Raw genomic sequence first — 21,248 nt, forward strand, 5'->3', positions numbered from 1 at the left:
ACACACACACACACCAAGAGACCAACCTTTGTGTGTAACTCAGGATAAGCAATATTTATTTTAAATGTATGTACAATTCCATTATGCATGTGTGGTTAGTTTGCCTTATAATAGAGGTGTGGTTTGCTAGAGTATAATTTTGAATTCTAAAGGCTCCTCAATAGTGTCTTGTAACACGACCTCGACCTGGTCATAAACTTTTATGACTCCAAAGCTGCAGCTCATCCAGTTCCTCTGCAAGCCAACATTCCAGACATTTCCACACATGTGATCCAAATCAATGTTTTTGATATGTATTTTTATGTGTGTATAATTGGCCAGATAATGTCTGAGGTATCTATGCAACGTTATTATGTTAATCAAAATCACTATGCTAGTGATTATGAGGAAATTATGTAACCCTGTATTTCTTTCATGCAAAAACGTCATTTGAGGTGTCAATTTAATGGGAAAAACTTGTCGGAGTCGAATCTTGACTGCAAAGTACAATAATATGCATTTATTCCAGGAAATACCATATTTCTAAATATGAATGTTATTTTTCGATCTCTCACATGAAAGTCAAAGTAGGCGTTTCTTCTTCACACAAAGAAACTTTTTCCCGCTTCAGAGCAGAAGATCTGATTGGCTGTGTCCCAAAAAGAGGGCGTAAACAGATGTCTCTTAAAAAGAAGAGACCTTCACTTCGCTCTCTCTCTCTTTTTCCCTGATCCCTCTCTCATCCCTGATCTCTCACCCTTCCTCCTCTTCTCCCCGGTGCAGCGCTTCTCCAAGGAACATCTGAAGGAGGCCCTGGCTTTCTCTATCGAACGAACACATGTTCGAGTCGTAGCTGCGTCCTTTGCAACCAAGATTTGCAACCTCTCCCTGCCCGGGAGATAAATCTGAACTTTCTCGGTAACGTTACATTCAGTGAGCCTTTTTAAGCTTCCCGCGACACCGGAAGACACAGCAGAAACAGGACACCATCCTCGCTTCCTGCCTCAGCCTCAGCCTCACCCGAAAGAGCACAGAATCTTGCAAGTAGGCTATATTGATTCCTATAAAAGCTGTTCCAGGTGTCTCGTGAACTTAGGTTTCTGTATGTAATAATTACTAGCTTTTCCCTTCTCTCTATTTCTTTCTTTCTTTCTTTCATTTCATTTTATTCTGATCACGTATGTTATTGTTTGGTTAAATGTTTGTTTGTGTTTATTGTTTGCATTTTTACGTACGTTTGTATTTGTAGCTCATATAATCTCTAGTTTTACATTTATTAAAATCCATATATACTTTTCACTGTCTCTGTGTTTGAAAACCCACCTTATAAGTCAATGAAACTAAAAGATCTAAGCTACAAAGCTCGATATTGTAGACTACATTGAGTAGTTCTTAATTCATAAACTCAGAAAGTTTGATGTTCGTGGCCAGAAGATAAAACTTTCTTGGAGTTTGTAAAGGGATACCCCTTCTTAACTGTGATAATCTCACATTTATTCGCTGGACGAATGACTGATGACCAAACCAGTTACAGAACAAGGTAATCTCGACAATTGATAAAAATAAATGTACATGCGATTTCTGAATTATTATGACCATGAGTTATAATTATTAATATTTCCAAAATTCCCTATATCCTTGAGCTAATTCACATTTACCGTCGTTTATACTACAGAGCGTTTTCTTGAGACGCAAACAGGTCTATTTCCGCTCTGCCGAATGTCTCCCACAGCAGTTGGACTGTCTGCGGGTGTAGAGACCATTCCCCTGCTGGAACATTGTTCCTGGACAGTCTGTCTGGTCCCACGTTCAGGTGGCCAGGCACGTGCGCTGCTCTGAGCGAGCGCAGATTGTGCTGAGCCCATACCAGGAGGCGTTCTATCAACCTGTAAAGGTTTCGGGATGTGATACCTCCCTGGCGATTTATGTAGGCTACCACTGACATGTTGTCCGAGCGGACCAAGACGTGGTGTCCTGTTATCTGGGGACGAAAGCGCCTCAGCGCATTGTCGACTGCCATCATTTCCAAGCAGTTTATGTGCAGAAGCTTTTCCCGTTCTGACCACTGGCCGAAGAACGGTCTGCCCTCGAGCAGCGCTCCCCATCCCGAGGTGGAGGCGTCCGTAGACACCACCTTCACACTCGAGGAAGTCCCCAGGCTTACACCTGACTGGTACCAGTCGGTCGCTCTCCAAGGTTTCAGTGCTGAGATGCATTTCTGATCGACCTTGAGGCGAAAAAGACCGGAAGTCCACGCCCGGCGCGGTACTCGCGCTTTTAGCCAGAACTGCAGCGGGCGCATGCGAAGCAGACCCAGCTGAAGAACTGCTGATGCTGAGGCCATGAGACCCAGCATCCTTTGAAACTTTTTGAGCGGGACTATAGCACCGCGGCGGAAGGTTTCCGTCATGCATTGAATAACCAGTCTGCGCTGCGGCGATAGTTGAGCTGTCATAGACAGCGAGTCCAGTTCTGTGCCCAGAAAAGATATTCTCTGACTGGGAGACAGTGAACTCTTCGCCCAATTGACTTCGAGACCCAGATTCTCGAGATGCTCGAGTAAAATGGTCCTGTGTTCTATGAGCTCTGAGTGTGACCGAGCTAGAACCAGCCAATCGTCCAAGTAGTTCAAAACTCGTATTCCCCGAAGTTTCAGGGGAGCGAGGGCTGCGTCCATGCACATCGTGAATGTACGGGGTGCTAGGGACAGGCCAAACGGTAGGACTGTGTATTGATATGCCTGGCCCTCGAAGGCGAATCTCAAAAATCGCCTGTGACGTGACGCTATTTGTATTTGGAAATATGCGTCCTTCAGATCTATTGACACAAACCAGTCCCCCTGGCGAATTTGCGAGAGGATTTTCTTGGTCGTGAGCATTCTGAACCGGCGTTTTGAAAGCGCTTTGTTCAGCTGTTTTAGATCTAGAATGGGTCTGAGACCCCCGTCTTTTTTCGGTACCAGAAAATATCTGCTGTATAGCCCCCCTTCGCTCTGAGCTTGAGATAAAGGCTCTATGGCCCCTTTGCTCAACAGTTTCGCAATTTCGGCATGAAGTAGATGTGCTACTTCCTTTTCTACCGTGGTTTCGATTCGCGCCGCGCAACGGCGGGGGTGTCGAGCGAACTGTAGCGAATAGCCTCTTTCTATAATGTTCAGCACCCATTCTGATACTTCGGAAAGCTTTGCCCACGCATTTGCATGAATAGCTTGGGGTTGAATGAGATCTGGGCTCTGGCCGTGACATAGCTGTAACATAGAGACCGGCAGCTCGCCCGCGCTCGACTCTCTCACGGCGGGTAGCTGAGAGATGGCGAGCGGGGGGGGGGGGGGGGGACCCGTGGGATTCGTCATGTCTGTGAGTGAATGTGGGCGCGGGACAGCGAGCACATTTGCACTGAAAACACCGTCGGCCTGAGCTGACTGTATGTGTGTTGGTTTCGTTTTTACAGAAACCGGGAGACATGCAGTGTGTAGTGGATGTGGGCACGTTCACTACATTTAGAGCACAACCGACATGAGTCGATTTTATGTGTGCGACCCCTGCAATGAGAGTGTGTGTTGCGGTGGCGAACACACACACACACACACACAAACACAATAGAGGAGAAAAGGATATAACGCCGGATAGCGCAGCAGGAACGACGACTGAAGGCGGCGCGGCCAGCGGCTTCAGATGCAATGGCTCGTCCCGCTGAAAAGGCTTTTTCTGACGGCGCGGCTTCTTTCTCTCAGGATCCAGCGATGCGTGAGCTCAGCTGAAGAGATAAAAAATCAGCTAGCTAGCCTCTCGAAGCTATATTTATAGCCCAAGGCCACGCCCGTTTCGGCGGGAAGTGACGTAGTGGGCGCGAAGCGCCCCCATTGGAGCTGACGTCACGATAGGGCCTTATCGATAGGCTGCTGCAGTTGCCGCAGGGCAGCCAATAGGCGCGCGAGCCGTCTCGCCTGTGTCTGCATGCTGCCGCAATGCGTTTTACATTATTTCAAAAATTGAGGATAATTTTTTGGCTTCAGTATCTCGCGTAAAAGAGATTTTCCCCTAGCGTAAGACTTACGCAGTACGAGAGAACCTCTCGTAAGAGAACGGATGCTGCGTTAATTGCGTTAAATATTTAATTGCGTTAAACTGGACAAAAATTAATCGCATGCGCAACGCATTAACATTGACAGCACTGGTTTTAAATGTAATAATTAGGTTTCTTAGTTTCCAAGTGTACTTTTCTTATCAGTGTACTACATTAGGGTTTTATATTTTATCTTTTGTTGTTTAATGAATGTTTCAGTCTCATGTGTTACATGATGGTGTTTTGTGTTTGTACACTGTGTGCAGCTTCTATATATTTACCTCAGGTTGTGGAAAAGTTGTGATGAACTTTGATTAATCTTGTGGTTTTCTCTTTACCTCCTGTTATTATGGTAGATGTCAGTAGATATGTATAAAGTACATAATAGATTTTAGTGGCATTGTGGCCTTTGCTAATTCAGCAGAAAGATGTTGGATTTACAGGTTTATTTTATTTTTTTGTAAATTACAGTTTTAAATTGTAAAATGTACAGGTTGTTTTGTAAATATGTTTACATTTTTACTGTATTTTTTTAACAGAACTATTCTGTCAACCACAGCTACCAGTTTATTCTGTAAAAACCTAATTATATATTGACATGACTCTTGTCTGTGAATGCCGCTAGACTGTTTTCAGCTTGAGCGCTTCCCTTCCTCTGAGGAATCGATTAGTGCTTTTTATGTCAAGTCACACTCGATCATAAGGCAATGTGATGTGAACCTTCAGGATCAGTAGCGTTTTGGGTCAACATGGTAACACAAGCTTGGAGGTCTTGATCTTGAAATCGGTCCAATACAACAATAATTTTGTGGCCATATTTAATGCATCATTATTGCTGTTTTAGGTCTGTTTTATGGAATAAGAACATTTGGGATTCAGCAAAGCCTGGGCAGGTTTGATTGAAGAAAGACCGAAAGTTGTTTTTCAACAAAACATTTTAACATCAAATCACTTGCCTGACAACAATGATAAGTGTTACTTTTCAGCTCAAATCAAAGAATAAAAACTGCATTTTTCAGCCAGGATTATTCAGGGAACTGTAAGCAAATTCAGTATAAGGTGTGGAAATTAGGTAACAGCCACTATCTCTGGATTTATAGATTTGATGAGACACCTAATTAGTCTCAAAGTGATACTAAACATTCTCTACGGTCATAATCTGATTCTGTTCGCATTCTGCCCTTGAGCGAAGCACTGAGCTCCAGGAGGCTTCTCCTTGAATTACGTGCGTTTTTTTCTTCCAAAAATCGAAGGAAAAAAACCCCAGCTCATTAAACAAATAGAAGGAGAAGATCAAGTGAGAATTAATAAGATAAATAAAATATATATTTTATGTAGTGGATCACTGTTTACACCACACAGTTTGTCCTGACCTCTGTACAACTCCTGTCAATCACCCAGAATCTTTTTCAAGAATATTTCAGTCTGCAGAAGAACTGTAAAGATCCTGTAGTATGATAATTCATATATATATATATATATATATATATATATATATATATATATATATATATATATATATATATATATATATATATATATATTATATATATATATTATATATATTTGGACACCTAAATCACACTTAATCAGACTTAAAATATATGAATGTCATATATTAGATCAATATCAAAATCCAATTAGATTTTTAAATATCGTTTGCATATATAATTACAATACAGTTTATACAGAAATACAGTTTATTCTAAAGAAATGTAGCACACTTTTCAAACTAAACTTTTCACAAAAGATATAAGTAGGAAAAGAAAAAAGAAAATCCTACTGACCCCAAACTTTTGAAAGATAGTTTATGAATACGAAAACTGACATTAAGATTAGTTGGTGAAAAGTTAGCTCAATTGTTTGCAGATACCATGTGGTTTGATATTTTGTAATCTTATGAAATAAAATGCAATGAAATTCAGATATTTTAATTAGTCTAAACATGTCTGAATAAGTATGTAAGGGAGAAAGACAATAATTGAAACAGTTCTCTGACCTGTCATGAATGAACTCAATTACCTGGAACAGGAAGCGCTGGGAATATTTCCCACAACATTTTACAACAGCTTCATGTTCTCATATGTGGGAATTCAGTTCTTAACATGAAGTCGATGCCCTCATCACTCTTCCTTTGTTTCAATTCAGCATTGTTGGTGTGATAAGTGTTCTCTCTTCAAAGAACCTTGATGCAGCGTAAAAAAAACTTTTATGCTCAGGGGCTTTAACTCCTCCAACAGGAGGATTATAATAATCTCTTATTGAAGAATTTATTCTTTCTTCTTTCAAGCTGTGGATGTCCTCGTACTATTTTCTGTACACTTCAGTGGTTTGATAAAACATAGTTTAAAAACGAATCCCGTTCAAACTTACATTGGATCACGCAGGTACAACGATGAAAATGAAAGGTCCCATAATGACAGTTTAAATTGCTTTGATTTGAAAACGAAAGCCTATAGTCACAACAGGGTCTCTACTTCTACCTTTAGCACAAAAATGAATGTGGAATAAACACTCATTTTGTCTACGGAACACATAATATTGAACAACCCTGGAATGAAAGGAAATCAAGTCAGCTGTTTTTCCATCAATGTTTGTTTCCATACAACAATGTTCATGGTGACAATGTGTTTAAAAAGCTTAAAAAAGGACCAAAAACTTCAGAAGACTTGGATAGGCTGTTAAGGACTACTTTTATGGTCACTATAAAAGCCATTGTATGGAGGAGATCTCTGAAAGAAAAAAGAAAAAGAACAAGCATGATTTAAATAGGGTTTGTTGCTGTCTGGGAACCTAAACTGGTCCGGGTTTGTATGGCCATATCTTACCCAAAATCAGACCAGCCCTTATGGTCCGTAATCGGGCCGAATGTGGCTAAATGTGCCGTGGCTCAGCACAAATCAGGCCAGATCCGATCCAAAGTCTAGCCAAATCGGGCAACCATTACTGGGCCAGAGCTGGCTCGCTTTTGGTGAGCCGCTGCCAGAACACGGCAAAGTGAGCCGACACTCAGCCGCAATTGGCCCGATTGCGCTGGCTACCTGGGCTCAAGGCCTGGGCAGTCAAGATATGCAGCCTAGGATGCAGTCCAAGATATGCAGCCTAGGATGCATACTGTTTGAGAAGCACCCTTAATGATGGCTAAACAAAGCATCAAGGCTTTCTTCTCAACTGTATAGCAAAAGGGTTATTCGAAGCTTTTCAAAACGGTGTACAGTATGCCCAGTGGTCATACAAATGCATTGGATGTACCAAACTGCTGCTTCCTACACATGCTGGTTCAGTTTTGGTTAGGCAAGTATCTTTTTGTATCAAGTATTTCTTGAATATAAGATAACAGACATCGTCAAAAGTGATTATTTTACTTATTGTACTTTATTACTAGTACACCGTTAATGAAACATAAATCAACAAATTAAATCTGTGATCTGCCTATTTGCCTATAACTATATTTCATAGACAAAGTTAATTTGGGCTTTCATGAAAAATTATGATATATAAAACAAAAATGTGGCCAATTGGAGCAAGGAAAATCACTCTGGGATTTGCTCCTTATGAACCAGATATAGGCAGTCATGTGGTTTTCAGCTGAACGAAGCGTCGGACGTTACAAATCGCTTGCTTTTGGCAAGAACAAATCTCGCTCCCATTCTGTTATGGAACACAGACTCGGACATATTACTCAGCAAAATTCCTTTTTCTGTCTAACTAGCTTATGTAACCAGACAGAATGTTTTGTAGCATAATAATGTATTTAAAACAAAAACATACATAATATCACTCACTCTAATGGTTTTACTGTACAGTTGTGCAGTTTTGGTGGATTCATGGCAGGCTATTTTTTTTATTTGATTTTTTTGGCTCAATTTATATACATTTACATAAAATAGCAAAAAAAAAAAGAAAAAAAAAAGTTTAAATTCACTTTAAAGATGATCTACATTACCCAATTTTATTCATGGTGATAATATGAAGAATGTGCTGTGGAAGATAGCTGCCATCTACTGGAAAACAAACACTTTAAAATTAAATTTTCAACTACAACCACTAGATGGCAGCAGAGGATTACTCAATGGCTCATGTACCATTCCCATGTTTTTCATTTAGATTTGTAGCCTGGGAAAACCCAGACAACTTCCGGCAAATTTAGATTTGCTCTGCAAGTAGTCTGGCAAAGAGCTCATTCAAGCCCATTTCCATGCCGTCGAAATCGCAGCACCAATCAGAGACATTGGGGCGGGCTTTACACGATGACGATAGCTCTGATTGGTTTTAGGTCTAGCCTATCCAATTGCGCCCAGAGGCATTTGAGAGCCGTCCACTCCGTTGGTGAAGCACCAACTTTTAAATGCATTATTGTATTCAAATTGCAAACACATGAGGACAGTCTCCATGAAAGACCCACTGGCAGATGAACGTGCTGCTACATTTCTCTCCGAAACGGTAAATTAAATTAGATTTAAAGGTAGGGTAGGTAGGAATTTTATAAAAAACTTTTTTCCAAATTTGTTTAAACTTTCTATATATATATCAATACATAATTAAAATGTAAGTACTCTGAAAAAAAGAGTATAAAAATCGAGTGACTCTAGACCGTTTAATCTGCATTAAATACAGCTCATTATTTCCATTCGGGATGAAACAAAGGATTGGCTTAGGCGACTGTCACTCTCTCGCAACCATGGCAACCACCCTTTTGCTAAAGGATCTGCCCACTTGCGCGCAGTCGCGCACCCGTTTGATTTGAGGAATTCAAGAGGCACGGAACATAGGAATAGGAGATGCAAAACTCGACGCAGGTCCTCTTGTCCAAGAAGTGCTCCTTGCCCTGCACTTCGACCACTTCGTCCTCAGCCTCTACTTCCTCGGACCCTAGTTGCACGCACGGCCTCTTGCACGACCTCCTCTGCTTCGCCCTCGACCCCGGACCTGTCCTCGAGCTGACGATGCGGTACTTGTCACCGGAGTGTAACGTTAGTCCTCATCAGAGTCAACAATGCTTTCATCATGGAAACTCTTACATGCAGAACACCATATATGTTATGAATCTTACACGAAATTCATCTTCATCACAGTGTAACTGATGGTAATGGAAAAACGTGTATCAATGCAACCTGTTTTTAGCTTTGCCTTATAGATATAACTAGCTCGTTAGCGAATAAAAAAATATATATTTTAAACTTTACCAATATCAATATGCTAGCTTGATAGTGAGTACTAAAATACATCTTTTTTGTTTATATTCATAATGATAAAGTTAGATTTTTTTATTACATGTGATTTTGACATGATGTCACTACATGCACTGTGCTCCTTCCTCTCCGCTCGTCTCAGGTAAATAATGCGTCTTCCAGTTTATATACTGTCTATGCTTCCAGCTCAGCGGTCGGAGTTGTGGGTTCATGTGTTTTGGGGGCGTGGCTTTGGAAGGAGCCCAGAAGGGAGGGGGTGGAGTGAATGGAAATAATGAGCTGTCTTTAAAACAGTCGTGAGAGGTCTACAGACACTCGATTTTTATACTTTCTTTTTCAGAGTACTTACATTTTAATTATGTATTGATATATAAATAAAGTTTAAACAAATTTGGAAAAGAAGTTTTTTAGACAATTCCTACCTACCCTACCTTTAATAGAGGATTTTAACTGTGACAAGATGATTGACAGGGCAGTTTACGTGACAGGATGCACGCGACAGATCCGTCCGATAAAGATGACGAAGTAGTATGTCCCAAAGCTTGCCTACTTTTTTGCTACACATTCAAAGGTAAATACCTTTTCTTCACAAAAGAGTAGGCTACATACTTTTATGGCGTAGTGAAACTTAGGCGAATTGGGACGCAGCATATGGCTTTACACGATGACAATCGCTCTGATTGGTTGTAGGAGTTTTAGGTCTATCCAATTGCGCCCAGAGGCATTTGAGCGACGTCCGTTGGTGACGCCCCTTTGGAAATGAGTTATTAAAGAAGCTTTGCCAGACCATAACCCAGTTACTACTGAGAATGGTCTGGTTTTAACCAGGCTATTAGATTTGTATACACATTATAAATCATTATCATAACAATAATTTAACATTTTAGCATTTCTTTGTATTAAAGTATCTTTTTTTTTGCAATTATGTCAACATTTTAGTCAAACTAAATTATGTCAGATTATGTCAACATTTTTAGTCAAACCTGAACATGGTGTTGAACATGGTGTTGTCACCTGAACATGGTGGTTCACCCAGGACGCCATATGAGCTAGAACCGCCACTGCCCGTGAGATATGATGACAGGTTGCTTATTTTGCAGCACAGAGCAGAATGATTGGTAAAAGGTAAGTGAATAGAGCAATGAGAGATATAGATGACTTGATATGGATGATAATGGAAGTCTCTGTCTTACAGGTGCAGGAGATCATGGATGACTGAAGCAGGATGGCAGATGGAGACACACACACCTCACTGGATTGGAAACTAGGAGAGGAATGATGTTGGAAAATGATCATTGGAGAATGAATAGGAGTCAGATAGAGATTATGGAGAATGTAGTGCAGATACGGTGACTAGTGAGACAGAGTGGTGACCGCGACACATACAGTGCTGAAATGTGTTATTATTTTTTGACAGAAGCTTCGGAATCGAAGTAACATCACTACATTTTTTCATTTTATTTTAAATGGAATATTTAAGCATACTTACGGCTAGCAACCACCACTAATCATGAGGCCAGGTTATTAAGAATGTGCATGCCGAGTTGTGGCGTGCCATGCCTCAATGTGTTGCATTGTTCAGTAAGAAGTTAAAAATTACAATTTTAAAACAGGTCAGGCCACAACAATAAATATTATAGCTTCAAAATTGAAACATGCAGTCATGAAACATGAAACATGTTTAAAACACAACAGTCTAGCAGTTTTGATGGGTCTCCATAGGCAGAGTCTCTTCATTACACTCGAGGTTTTTTAATGATAACGACATTTGCTTCCAGCGGGGGGAGGCTGGAGAAGCTGATGAGCTGCTGGGATACTTTGAATATGATTCCAACTCTGCTGATCCAGTGGTTTTATGATGCTCTGTTTACTATCCTTTTATGACAAATATGATGCATTATTAATGGATAAAATCTAAATGCACAGAGTCATAAACAACAGCATGAAATAAATGGTTTGGGAATGGTACCAACTGTGCTTTGATTTGAAAACAAAGACTGAAACCAAATACGTATCAAATATACATGATTTCATAATGCATTTTATCTTATATACAGGGGTGCACTGCACATAACTGGTGCTCACGTGTGGTAAAAATAAACGACGCGCAGCAGAAAACATGGAAGGAAGCGCTTTTGAGTACCAACATTTTGGCCCAAAATGTTGGTACTCAAAAGCGCTTCCTTCCATGTTTTCTGCTGCGCGTCGTTTATTTTTACCACACGTGAGCACCAGTTATGTGCACCCCTGCTTATATAAAGGAATAGAGCAATGCAATGAAGAGGTATTTTTCTAGGCAAACCCATAAGTTAGCATCAAACTGGTTCCCTTTACAAAAACCCCAAGTGATTTTTCCATTGGCTTTAATTATTATTTTTCATCATGATAATCTTCACAAAGGAACACAACTTTAATTCCGAAGCCTAAATACAATCGGCAGAAGTAAAAAGCTAAACGAAGGCTATGAACGAACTAGCTACAGCACGTTCGCAAGACATCAATGTCACCACCATTAAGCTTCCGACAACAGCAAGTCTTTATTGGGAGGGGGAATTAAATGGGACATATTTGAATAAAACGGGCCAATAGCTTGGTGTTAATCCTGTGGCAGGGCTAAATGACTCATACTGAGGAGGAGGAAACGTCTGAATCAATATCTCAGAATCCTTAAAATGCATTCAGCTAAGTCATGCAATTCGATGTCTGCAGGACATGGTGGATAATCAAAGCCAACCAAGACTGTCTTGTTAAATGTCTCTGATTTAAATTCTGAGACACAGAGTTCTTGTCTTACTGTAATTAATAAAAAAAGAGTCAGTGTCTGGTCAAGATTTTCCTGCTATCAGGAGAAAAGAAAGCTGAAATGTTCATGATTTGCACATTGAGATGTATGTGTAAAATAAACTTCAACAGGTGAACTTGTTATATATACAGACACACACACACGTGTATATTTAATGGTATTTACAATTTTCAAAATGTTTTCAAATGATCTTCACATTTAGATTAAACCCTTAATGTAACCCTTTAATTAAAAAAGGCAGCATGACTCATTTGACAAACATATGCAATACGCATAATTGTTGTCAAGACAAACTTGGATGTTATAGAGGAGAAAACAGCAATGTCTAAAACACAATAATACTGCTCATGCATACTAACAACTACGTTGGCCACAATGGTTTATTAATATCTGCCATTTCACAGCATACATTGGTATTGACATTTAGACTGTATTGCGTCATCGCATGAACGGTTAAGAATGGCAATCTTAGAGGCAGCGAAAGGTTTATTGATCGAGGTGCAAATGCATCTGTTTCTAAAAACGTATTAAAAACATCTTTAGAAAACTTGTGACAGCGTTTTAATTTACTAGTGTGATATGTTCAAAGGAAGAAGGACGAAAAAAGTCAGGGGTGGCGAGTAATCCAAGCTTTTTATTACTCAAAGAAAAAATGAACAAAATAAATACTGTCAGGCTCTCTGCCTCCACAATCACATGCACAGCAAAATAACAGTCTCTGTGAGTAACCAGTCTCTCCCTCTCCCTGCCCCAGGTCTGTGGGGCGCTATATCTTTTCTCTACGCCAGTCACTGGAATTAGAGACAGGTGGTAGTTATCATTCACTTGACCTCCTTATCACCGCTCATCTCCGCACTCGTTCCCCCGCTACAGACCTCGCTTTACCATGCCCACCACATACCCCCACCTCCCGACTCAGCCCACATACAGCCCACCCCCCCATTTCTAGAGAGGAAGTCGGCTACAGCCATCTGCACCCCTGGCCTGTGGACAACCTTGAATTTAAAAGGCTGTAAAGCTAAACACCAACGGGTGATCCGCGCGTTGGTATCCTTCACATGGTGGAGCCACTGGAGGGGCGAGTGGTCCGAACAGAGAGTAATTCCCATCCCATGAGGTAATAACGGAGGGTGAGGATGGCCCACTAAATGGCCAATCACTCTTTTTCAATGGTGCTGTACCTGGTCTCTCTGTTTGAGAGCCTTTGACTCAGATACAGAACCAGCCGCTCCTACCCTCCGACCACCTGGGATAGGACTGCACCCAGCCCCCCGTCCGACACGTCGGTCTGCAACAAAAAAGGGAGATCAAAGCTAGTAGAGTTTAAGAGCAGCACGCCGCACAGGGCAGCCGAAGTAGCTCCGAATAATTAGGAATAAACCTTCTATAATATCCCGCCAGCCCCAGGAACTGTCTCACCTCCTTTTTGGTCTTGGGATTCGGGCAGGCTGCAATCGCAGCAGTCTTACCAATTTGGGGACGCACCTGCCCATATCCCAAGTGAAAGCCCAGATACTGTACCTCCACACGCCCAATTGCACACTTTTGCGGGTTTGCCGTGAATCCAGCCACCCTCAGCGATCTCAGGACAGTGTGCAGATGTTCCAGATGCCTCTGCCAATCATTACTGTATATAATGATGTCGTCAAAATAAGAAGCAGCATACGCGTTACGTATATGGCCGGAGGATTTGGTCCATGAGACGCTGAAAGGTGGCGGGAGCCCCAAACAACCCAAACGGAAGAGTAATAAATTGGTGTAATCCAAACGACGTTGTGAAGGCTCTTTTTTCCTTGGATAATGGCGATAAGGTAATCTGCCAATACCCTGTCGTTAAATCCAGTGTCGAATAAAAGCGAGCTGAACCTAACAGATCAAGCAGCTCGTCAACTCGGGGCATTGCATTCACCTTCCTGTAATCGACACAGAAACGGACAGAGCCGTCTGTTTTAGGTACTAAGACTATAGGGCTCGTCCAGTCTCTATGTGAATCTTCTATTACGCCCCAGCATGGCCTTCAATTCACCCTATACCACTTTTTTCTTGTGTTCAGGTAAACGATAGGGGCGACTGCGCGTCACCACCCCAGGGGTCGTTTTGATATGGTGCTGTATAAGTTCCTTGCGTCCAGGCAGGGGTGAAAACACGTCTGCAAAACCTCCCGCACTCGTCTCCGCACTCGTTTCCCCACTGCAGACCTAGCTTTACCTCGCCACAACTAGCCTAAAGATAAACTAGGTGCAATGTGTTAGCACAAAGTGTGTAATGGCTTGCTTTATCTTGTTAACAAGCATCTCAGCATATATTTAATTACACATAATACATCCAATTAAAAAGTGTGGTACAAAAACTTAAAATCTCGCCCAGGAGCACAGGAGAAAATGCTCTTTCAGAATAAATGTCCTCCTCAATAACAATTACACTCAACAACATTTATCATAATACATTGCTTTTTAAGTAGCCTGTTACATAAGCACGGCTCTTCAGGTTTAGTGCACATTAACAATAACATGGGGAGTCTAATTTCAGGTGAACAGTTCACATATAGCATTATCATATTCAGATTGGTTAGTGATATGAGGGCACAAACTCACTCCAGAGGTCTGGAAAGTGCATTGGGATTATTATTTCATTAATTATTTAAAGTGTAAGTGGTGTAACAGAGTTAAGTAATATTACATGTCTTGCTTACCAATTAGACCCAATTAAGTTGCGGTCATATTTGTTCAGCAAATTTTGAGGCGAAATACAGGCATTTCTATCCAAGTGAGCTCAGCCATTTGCAACTTGAATGTGTGAGTGTGGTAACTTGAATGTGTTTTGAGTGTCTTGAAGTCTACGCCATTGCTAGGTGATTTCTCACTGACCCAAGTCATAAGTCCAATTGGTTAGAAAAGTCAACAAGCCATGCAATTTGAGGTATCATTCGTTTGCATAACAAAAAAAGACTATGCATGAGAAAAACAATCCAAAACCATTATGTTCCGATTATATTTCCAAACATAAGAATATGACATGCATCAATATTATCAAAACTTCTCAGACAACTGCTTCCTCTAATTATTTTATATTTTTATTCCCTGTGTTAAATATTGTTCTAAGATCCTGCCTTTTTTATGCCTCAATTTATCTTCACTTACAGATCTTCATTCATACAATATGAATATTTCTTTTAAAATGAAATTCAGCACCTTGATCCTTTTTGCAATTAGTGCTCAATTTCCAGCTGATGCTTAAACGCATTGAACTCGAGACGTGACGAGCACGACATGCACATGTCTGATTGTGCTTGCATAGTCCATTCCTGTCAGAAAACAAGTGAATCCAGCAGAGCAAGGTACACAATGAAACATTTAGTGTCATTTGGAAACTGTGTGGGAGTGAGATCAATAAATGTTTAGGCTGTTTGTGGATTTATTTTATCTGTGGTGAGGTGTGTGCATGTATATTCATGAGAAAAAAACTTAATACACAGCCATTCTGTTCCTACGAATTTCACTCTCCTGAGATCATTGCAAAAGGCACTTGCAGAAATAAACATGACAGTTCCACTGAAAGCATAAAGCAGACTTGAATTCTGACATTTAAGCAGGTCCTACTGTATCTGTACTGCTAATCAGGTAATTATTCCAGCAACTAGCGTGTGATGCTACATATCTGAAGGTATAAATGGAGATTTAAGAACAGGCTTTGAGATATCCAAGTTCAATATTGCTCATACCGACAATAGACTGATACAGAAAGACAGATTTGAGAGGGGAAACAAGCTCTGTTTCAAAACCTAGTGAGCTTAGTCAAGATAACCTTACTCCCAGACCCGACATAGCTATCTTCTAAGGCAGCATCCTTATTGTATTAGAAACAATTTGGATGCCCTACATTGGCTGAAACTGTCATACAAATGGGAGACTCAACTCGCAATTGATTTCAATACAGGTGACGTGAGAGGAACATACTGCCTCATTTCCAATCAAGCTGTAACTAAGTAGCACAACTGTGCCTTGAATTTGGCAAAAACAAGGTGCACACAATGCTTACTAGGTTTAGGAAAAGAGCAATAGTACAGCAATAGTGTGTAGTTTTTAAACGTTGCCAGATGCATAACACATATATACAAACACCATTTCCCACCGTGAAGGAGAAACCAGTCAGAAGCAGGACTCGGGCACAGGTCTCTGTCTGCCAAGTGAAGTGCTGCTGTATCTGATTCTCTGTAGTGTTGCATAGGAGGATTTATCAACCGTAAGTCCTTTATGGGGGGCTGGCACCAACGTACTATTTCTTTGGAGAGACGACGTCCTTTTCAAAGTCATATCTAGCCTGTTCTGAATACTGGATGAGCTGTAGGCGCGTTTTATATGAGCTGTGCTTGAACAAACCTGGTTTTCTCTGCTACTAACCATTTTATTGGCACTCTTGTGAGAAGTACCGGATTTCCTCACCTCGACTCCCTTCCCATTTAGAGTGCCGTTAGATAGAGAGAGTTTGGTCAAGCTCTTACTGGAAAGCGTTTTTCCGTGACCCACCTCCTTGCTGATGGCGGGAAGGACGCCATCTTTAGTCCTGCTTTCCCCAGTGGCCGTTTGCGTCTGGCTGGTGTGAATCCTGTTAGCGGCAGCCGCCTGGTTCCGGAGCCGTTTTAACGTAGAGTCTCTGGAATGAGATGCACTGTTGCTAGTGCCATTGGGGAGTGCAGTAGGGGAACCTTGAAGCGACTTGCTTCCTTGAGTCCTTTCGTGCTCCTGCCTGGTTGATGTTGAGCTGCTTTTGGCCCATGAACCATCGCAACCGATACCATTAAGGTCTGATGCTGGTCTGCTCTGGCCTTCAGGTAGCCTGGGCGAATCCGGACCTTGATAGCTACTTCGCTCCACACCGTTGAGACTACTGCTACAGCTGGGGGAACTCAGGGAATCGTCCTCGCGAAGCTGGGCTTTGACCTGTGAAGGACTAGCCACGATGCTGACTATGGGCTCCTTGGTACATCGAGGCCGCCGGCCAGACTCAAGGTACTCCACCAGCTCGTCGTTTGCCGATTGTGGAGCTACGCTGGAGGGCTTTCTGCGTTCCTTGGAAGCAAATGACCAGCGCAGTGGAAGAACTTTGCTTGGGCCAGTCTTGGATTTTGAGTGGTAGCGCATACTCATGCTGTGACCCCGGACGCTCCGTACAAATGGTGTCGGCTCAACTACACCTAAAAGCAAAAAATGGAGGGCTAGTAAAAAAACAGTTTGAGGAGAAAAGGGATATGCAGAATCTTTTTTTGTGTGTGTTTGTGTTTATTTTACTGTGTTATTTTTGATCAAACAAAGTCTCAGCTTACAAATAAATTTTCCTGCATATTTCAAATTTTATTTGCGAAATTTGCTAATGTTGTTTTGCTAATTTACATTTATTTATTTAGCAGACGCTTTTATATAAAGCGGCTTACAAATGAGAACAATAGAAGCAGTTAAACTAACAATAAGACAACAATATGCAAGTTCTATGACCCTTCCCAGTTTTATAAATACTGTTAAAGGGGTCTTATTATTCTCTTTTACGAAGTCTTGATTTTGTTTTTAGGATGTACTAAAATATGTTTTCATTCTTGATTGTTCAAAAGACTTTTTTTTAATACATATTTTACATTATTACAGCACCTCTCTCCCCAGTCTGGCTCGAACACGCCGATTTTGATGAAGCCCATCCTTCTGAAATACGAAATGTGTTGTGATTGGTTAGCTGGCCCAGTGTGTTGTGATTGGCAGCACTTAGCGTGTGTTTGGGGAATGTCCTGCCTCTTCATAGTTCTTCTCTAATGTAAATATTGTGGATGGCGTCAATTTAAAACCAATTTGAACCCGATTCAGACCCTGACAATGTTAACGAACAAGAGGATTGTGCAGAACGGATTTCACAGGATGTTTCAGAGTGGTTTGTTTTTTGTACTTTTCTTATACATTATATATACAATGTTATCCACCATTTAATCGTGATATCTGTCAGAAAACTAAGGTTATACAAACAGTAATCGATCACAAAACCATGGTTAACTTTCCTAAGGAGCGGTGCACAGTCTTACAAAAGCAAGAGCTTCCTAAAGCAACAGAAAACAAGCTGTTCTCCATAAAATGTGCAGTGCACAGATAAACGTTGGGGTTATAATGTTCATGAACAGTGTTTAAAATAAGTTAGGTCAAACAAATGAGTTTTAGAAATGTTGTGGAAAAAACAGTGTCTCTTCAACAAAGTGACATCACTGTCTTCTCTAATGCATAATAAATGCTTTTTCATTGTTAGTTCATGTTAACTAAGGTAGTTAACTAACAAGTGGAACCTTATTGTAACGCGTTATTAATTTTCCTTAACCTGTTAGTGATTATTTAATGTATATTTGAATAAATCTCCTAAAGTCTGAAAATGGTCAAAACAACTTGTGACAGTCACCATTTAATTGAAATGAAACTATCTGTATTGTATAAAGCGCTATATAAATAAACAGGACTTGTATTGATTTGATTACATCTAAAATTATAATAATTATTATCAGAAAGCCAGAGACTTTCCTTTAAAAATGACTCAAAACAATGGAGAAGGTCACTGTACATATGACTTCATTAAATTGTAAAAGAAATACCACTAATTGTTTTAAAAGGAGTAGTAGACATAAATCAAGAGTTTACTGACCATTATCTTCATTTAGAGGCTCATGGATGACAGGAACGTGTGGTGTTTGGGGCTCAGGAGCTGAAGATGAATTGGACAGCTTGCTAGTTGAATTGGAAATTCGGTTGTCTGCATTCAATCGGATGAGCCAGTGATCTGATATAGAGACGCTGGAGGAACCTGTGGGTCAAAAGTAGCCTAGTCAACATTAGGGACTTTAAGCAACAGCTGCTGATGGAACGGCAACGGCAGCCGGAAATAAACGCTTAACTGCCGTAGCTAAAGAGCACAAAAATCGCTAAGCAACAGTAAAGAGTAAGGCATAGGGGATAATTTAATCATTTGACAAAATACAAATAAAGAAAGTGATTTTAAAAAGCAGGAGAGCGTTGTTTTGGGCATTTAATGATATACATAAACAATTACAATGCCACATAACATAAAACATAACATTAACTTTCTTAATCTTTCACGTAGTAACGACTACAGCAAATCAGCTGTTCTCACGTAGTAGACGGTTACAGTAGAACGTTGCGAAGTAGCAGGTAAAGTTGCGCATGCGCAATAGAACGTCAGAATGCCGTTGCCGTTCCACCAGAGGCTGTTGCTTAAAGTTCCTATTACCCATTTCATGCAAGTCAGACTGCTGTTTGTTTTCTGATAATAAACTGAAATGCACATTAAGCTGAATCCTAGCATTGTGGAATTGAGCAAACAGAATTATGGTCAAGCATTTTCGTTTAAGGTTTCTGAAAATACCAGGAACCCTGTTCTCATTTTGCTCTAGCCTTTGTATGTGTGAGTCTCGTTTCTATTAAACACCCATGAAGATAAGATGGAATGGGTCCAAACAAGTATTATGCCATGCATACAAATGATTGTGAGATGCAGATGGACTGCTGGTACAATAGCCTTTCAAAAATGAGTAACAGAACATGGGAAACATGCAGCATATAACAAATGTCTCAGACGGGTTGACAGAATCAATGCATGTTTTTATGTGGGAAGGATGGTATTTAGCCTAATGTTTTTGAAAGAGGTCATGCTTACCAAGGCAGCATCTATTTAATCAAATACATTAATTCATTTATTTAATCAAATATTTTCAACCTCTTATGCTTACCAAGGCTGCATTTATTTAATCAATATAGTAAAAACAGTAATATTGTGACATTTTCAACATCATTACTCCAGTCTTCATTGTCACATGATCCTTCAGAAATCATTCTAATATGATGATTTGATGCTCAAAAAAACATTTATTATTATCATCAATGTTGAAAACAGTTGTGCTGCTTAATTTTTTTTAAAAATTTTTTTGCTGTCCAGAAAGTTCAAAAGAACAGCAATTATTTGAAAAGAGTTTTCATATTCTTGGGCGAACTATCCCTTTAAGTCAGCTATGGAAAGTAGGAACAACGTGTTCTCTGGATCAGACATGCAGAGAAAAAGAGCTCTCATATTTATGAGCAGGTTAGGCTGCAAAGTTTCATATTATAAGGATTGACAAATCACAAAGAAAGGAGAACTATTTGATGAAGTACATCACAAGCTTCAAATAGACATATTTGAGAGTTTATAAAGTTTCATAAATGCTCTGGGGCACGTTAGTGTGGAGGTGAATCATACAACTTTGATCTGAGCACAACAGCCAACACTGAAGGTGATCGCTTTAGCTCCACAAACGTGAACCTGACAGATCAGTTACTTTATTTTGAACTGTAGCTTGAAGCGGTTCACAACAGTTTATCTCAGTCGAGCTCAGACTCCACAGAACTTGTTTCTACTGTGAATCAATGGGAGCTACTGATAACAGATCAATTAATTACTACCACGATGGAGTAACCTAAGGCCTCTGCATGACATTTCATGACTAATTACAGCACCTAATGTAAGATTCAGTATATCATTGAAGAGCAGCTCACTGAAACATTGTTCTTATCCCATCTTCTTGAAACATACAAAATTGACCATTTACAAAAGTATACCAAAATATGCACGTTTAATTGTGCCTTGTAGCACTATGGAAAATATGTTAACATACCTTAAAGGTACACTATGCACCTTTTTTTTTCAAAATGTACAATATTGATATAATGAGTGAGTACAGCATGAATCCATCTTTTTGTCTTATCCTGAATCACTATGATACGCCTATAATAATATTCGGACTATTTTAGACCGGGCGTACAATGTTCTTCTGCAAGACGCATGCAGTTTTGATTATAAACCTCTGGTGACCTTCACTTGGTGGTCAAAAATGACTTTTTTTACTTCAATGAAATGAATGTATGATTTTAGTTCGATAATGTTTTTTCATTTAATATTTGTATTTTTACAGGATTTTATGGTACTAAATTTACGTAGTTATAATTAGTTTATTCTACTTTTGAGCATAGACCTGAAAATGAAATTTCCAACTGTCATAAATCTTGAATGCTTTGAAACAGCAATTAAGTTTGATCTTTTAAAAAAGACATTTGCCAGATTTTTGAAACTTTTAGTTTCCAATTTATTTCCAATGCAGTAATTTTTCACTGTGAGGAGTACATGTGTGACTA

General features: G+C 40.1%; 1 protein-coding gene across 4 annotated transcripts in view; it reads right to left on the reverse strand.

The window, feature by feature from the left end:
* Nucleotides 1–12,654: 12,654 nt before the first annotated feature.
* usp43b (ubiquitin specific peptidase 43b) overlaps nt 12,655–21,248 on the reverse strand; it is a 74,284-nt gene continuing 65,690 nt past the window's right edge. For 2 of the 4 annotated variants that reach the window (XM_079876277.1, XM_079876280.1), the window contains exons 14-15: nt 18,709–18,867; nt 14,460–17,233 (exon numbers count right to left, since the gene is read on the reverse strand). In XM_079876277.1, coding sequence (XP_079732403.1) covers nt 16,188–17,233; nt 18,709–18,867 — 1,205 coding nt within the window. In that variant the 3' untranslated portion in view covers nt 14,460–16,187. Of the gene's footprint in view, nt 13,328–14,459; nt 17,234–18,708; nt 18,868–21,248 lie in introns of those variants that run through there. The other 2 variants (XM_079876279.1, XM_079876278.1) reach the window with 2 other exon arrangements.

This window comes from Squalius cephalus, assembly GCF_949319135.1.
Source record: "Squalius cephalus genome assembly, chromosome: 1".
Classification (NCBI taxonomy): Eukaryota; Metazoa; Chordata; class Actinopteri; order Cypriniformes; family Leuciscidae; genus Squalius; species Squalius cephalus.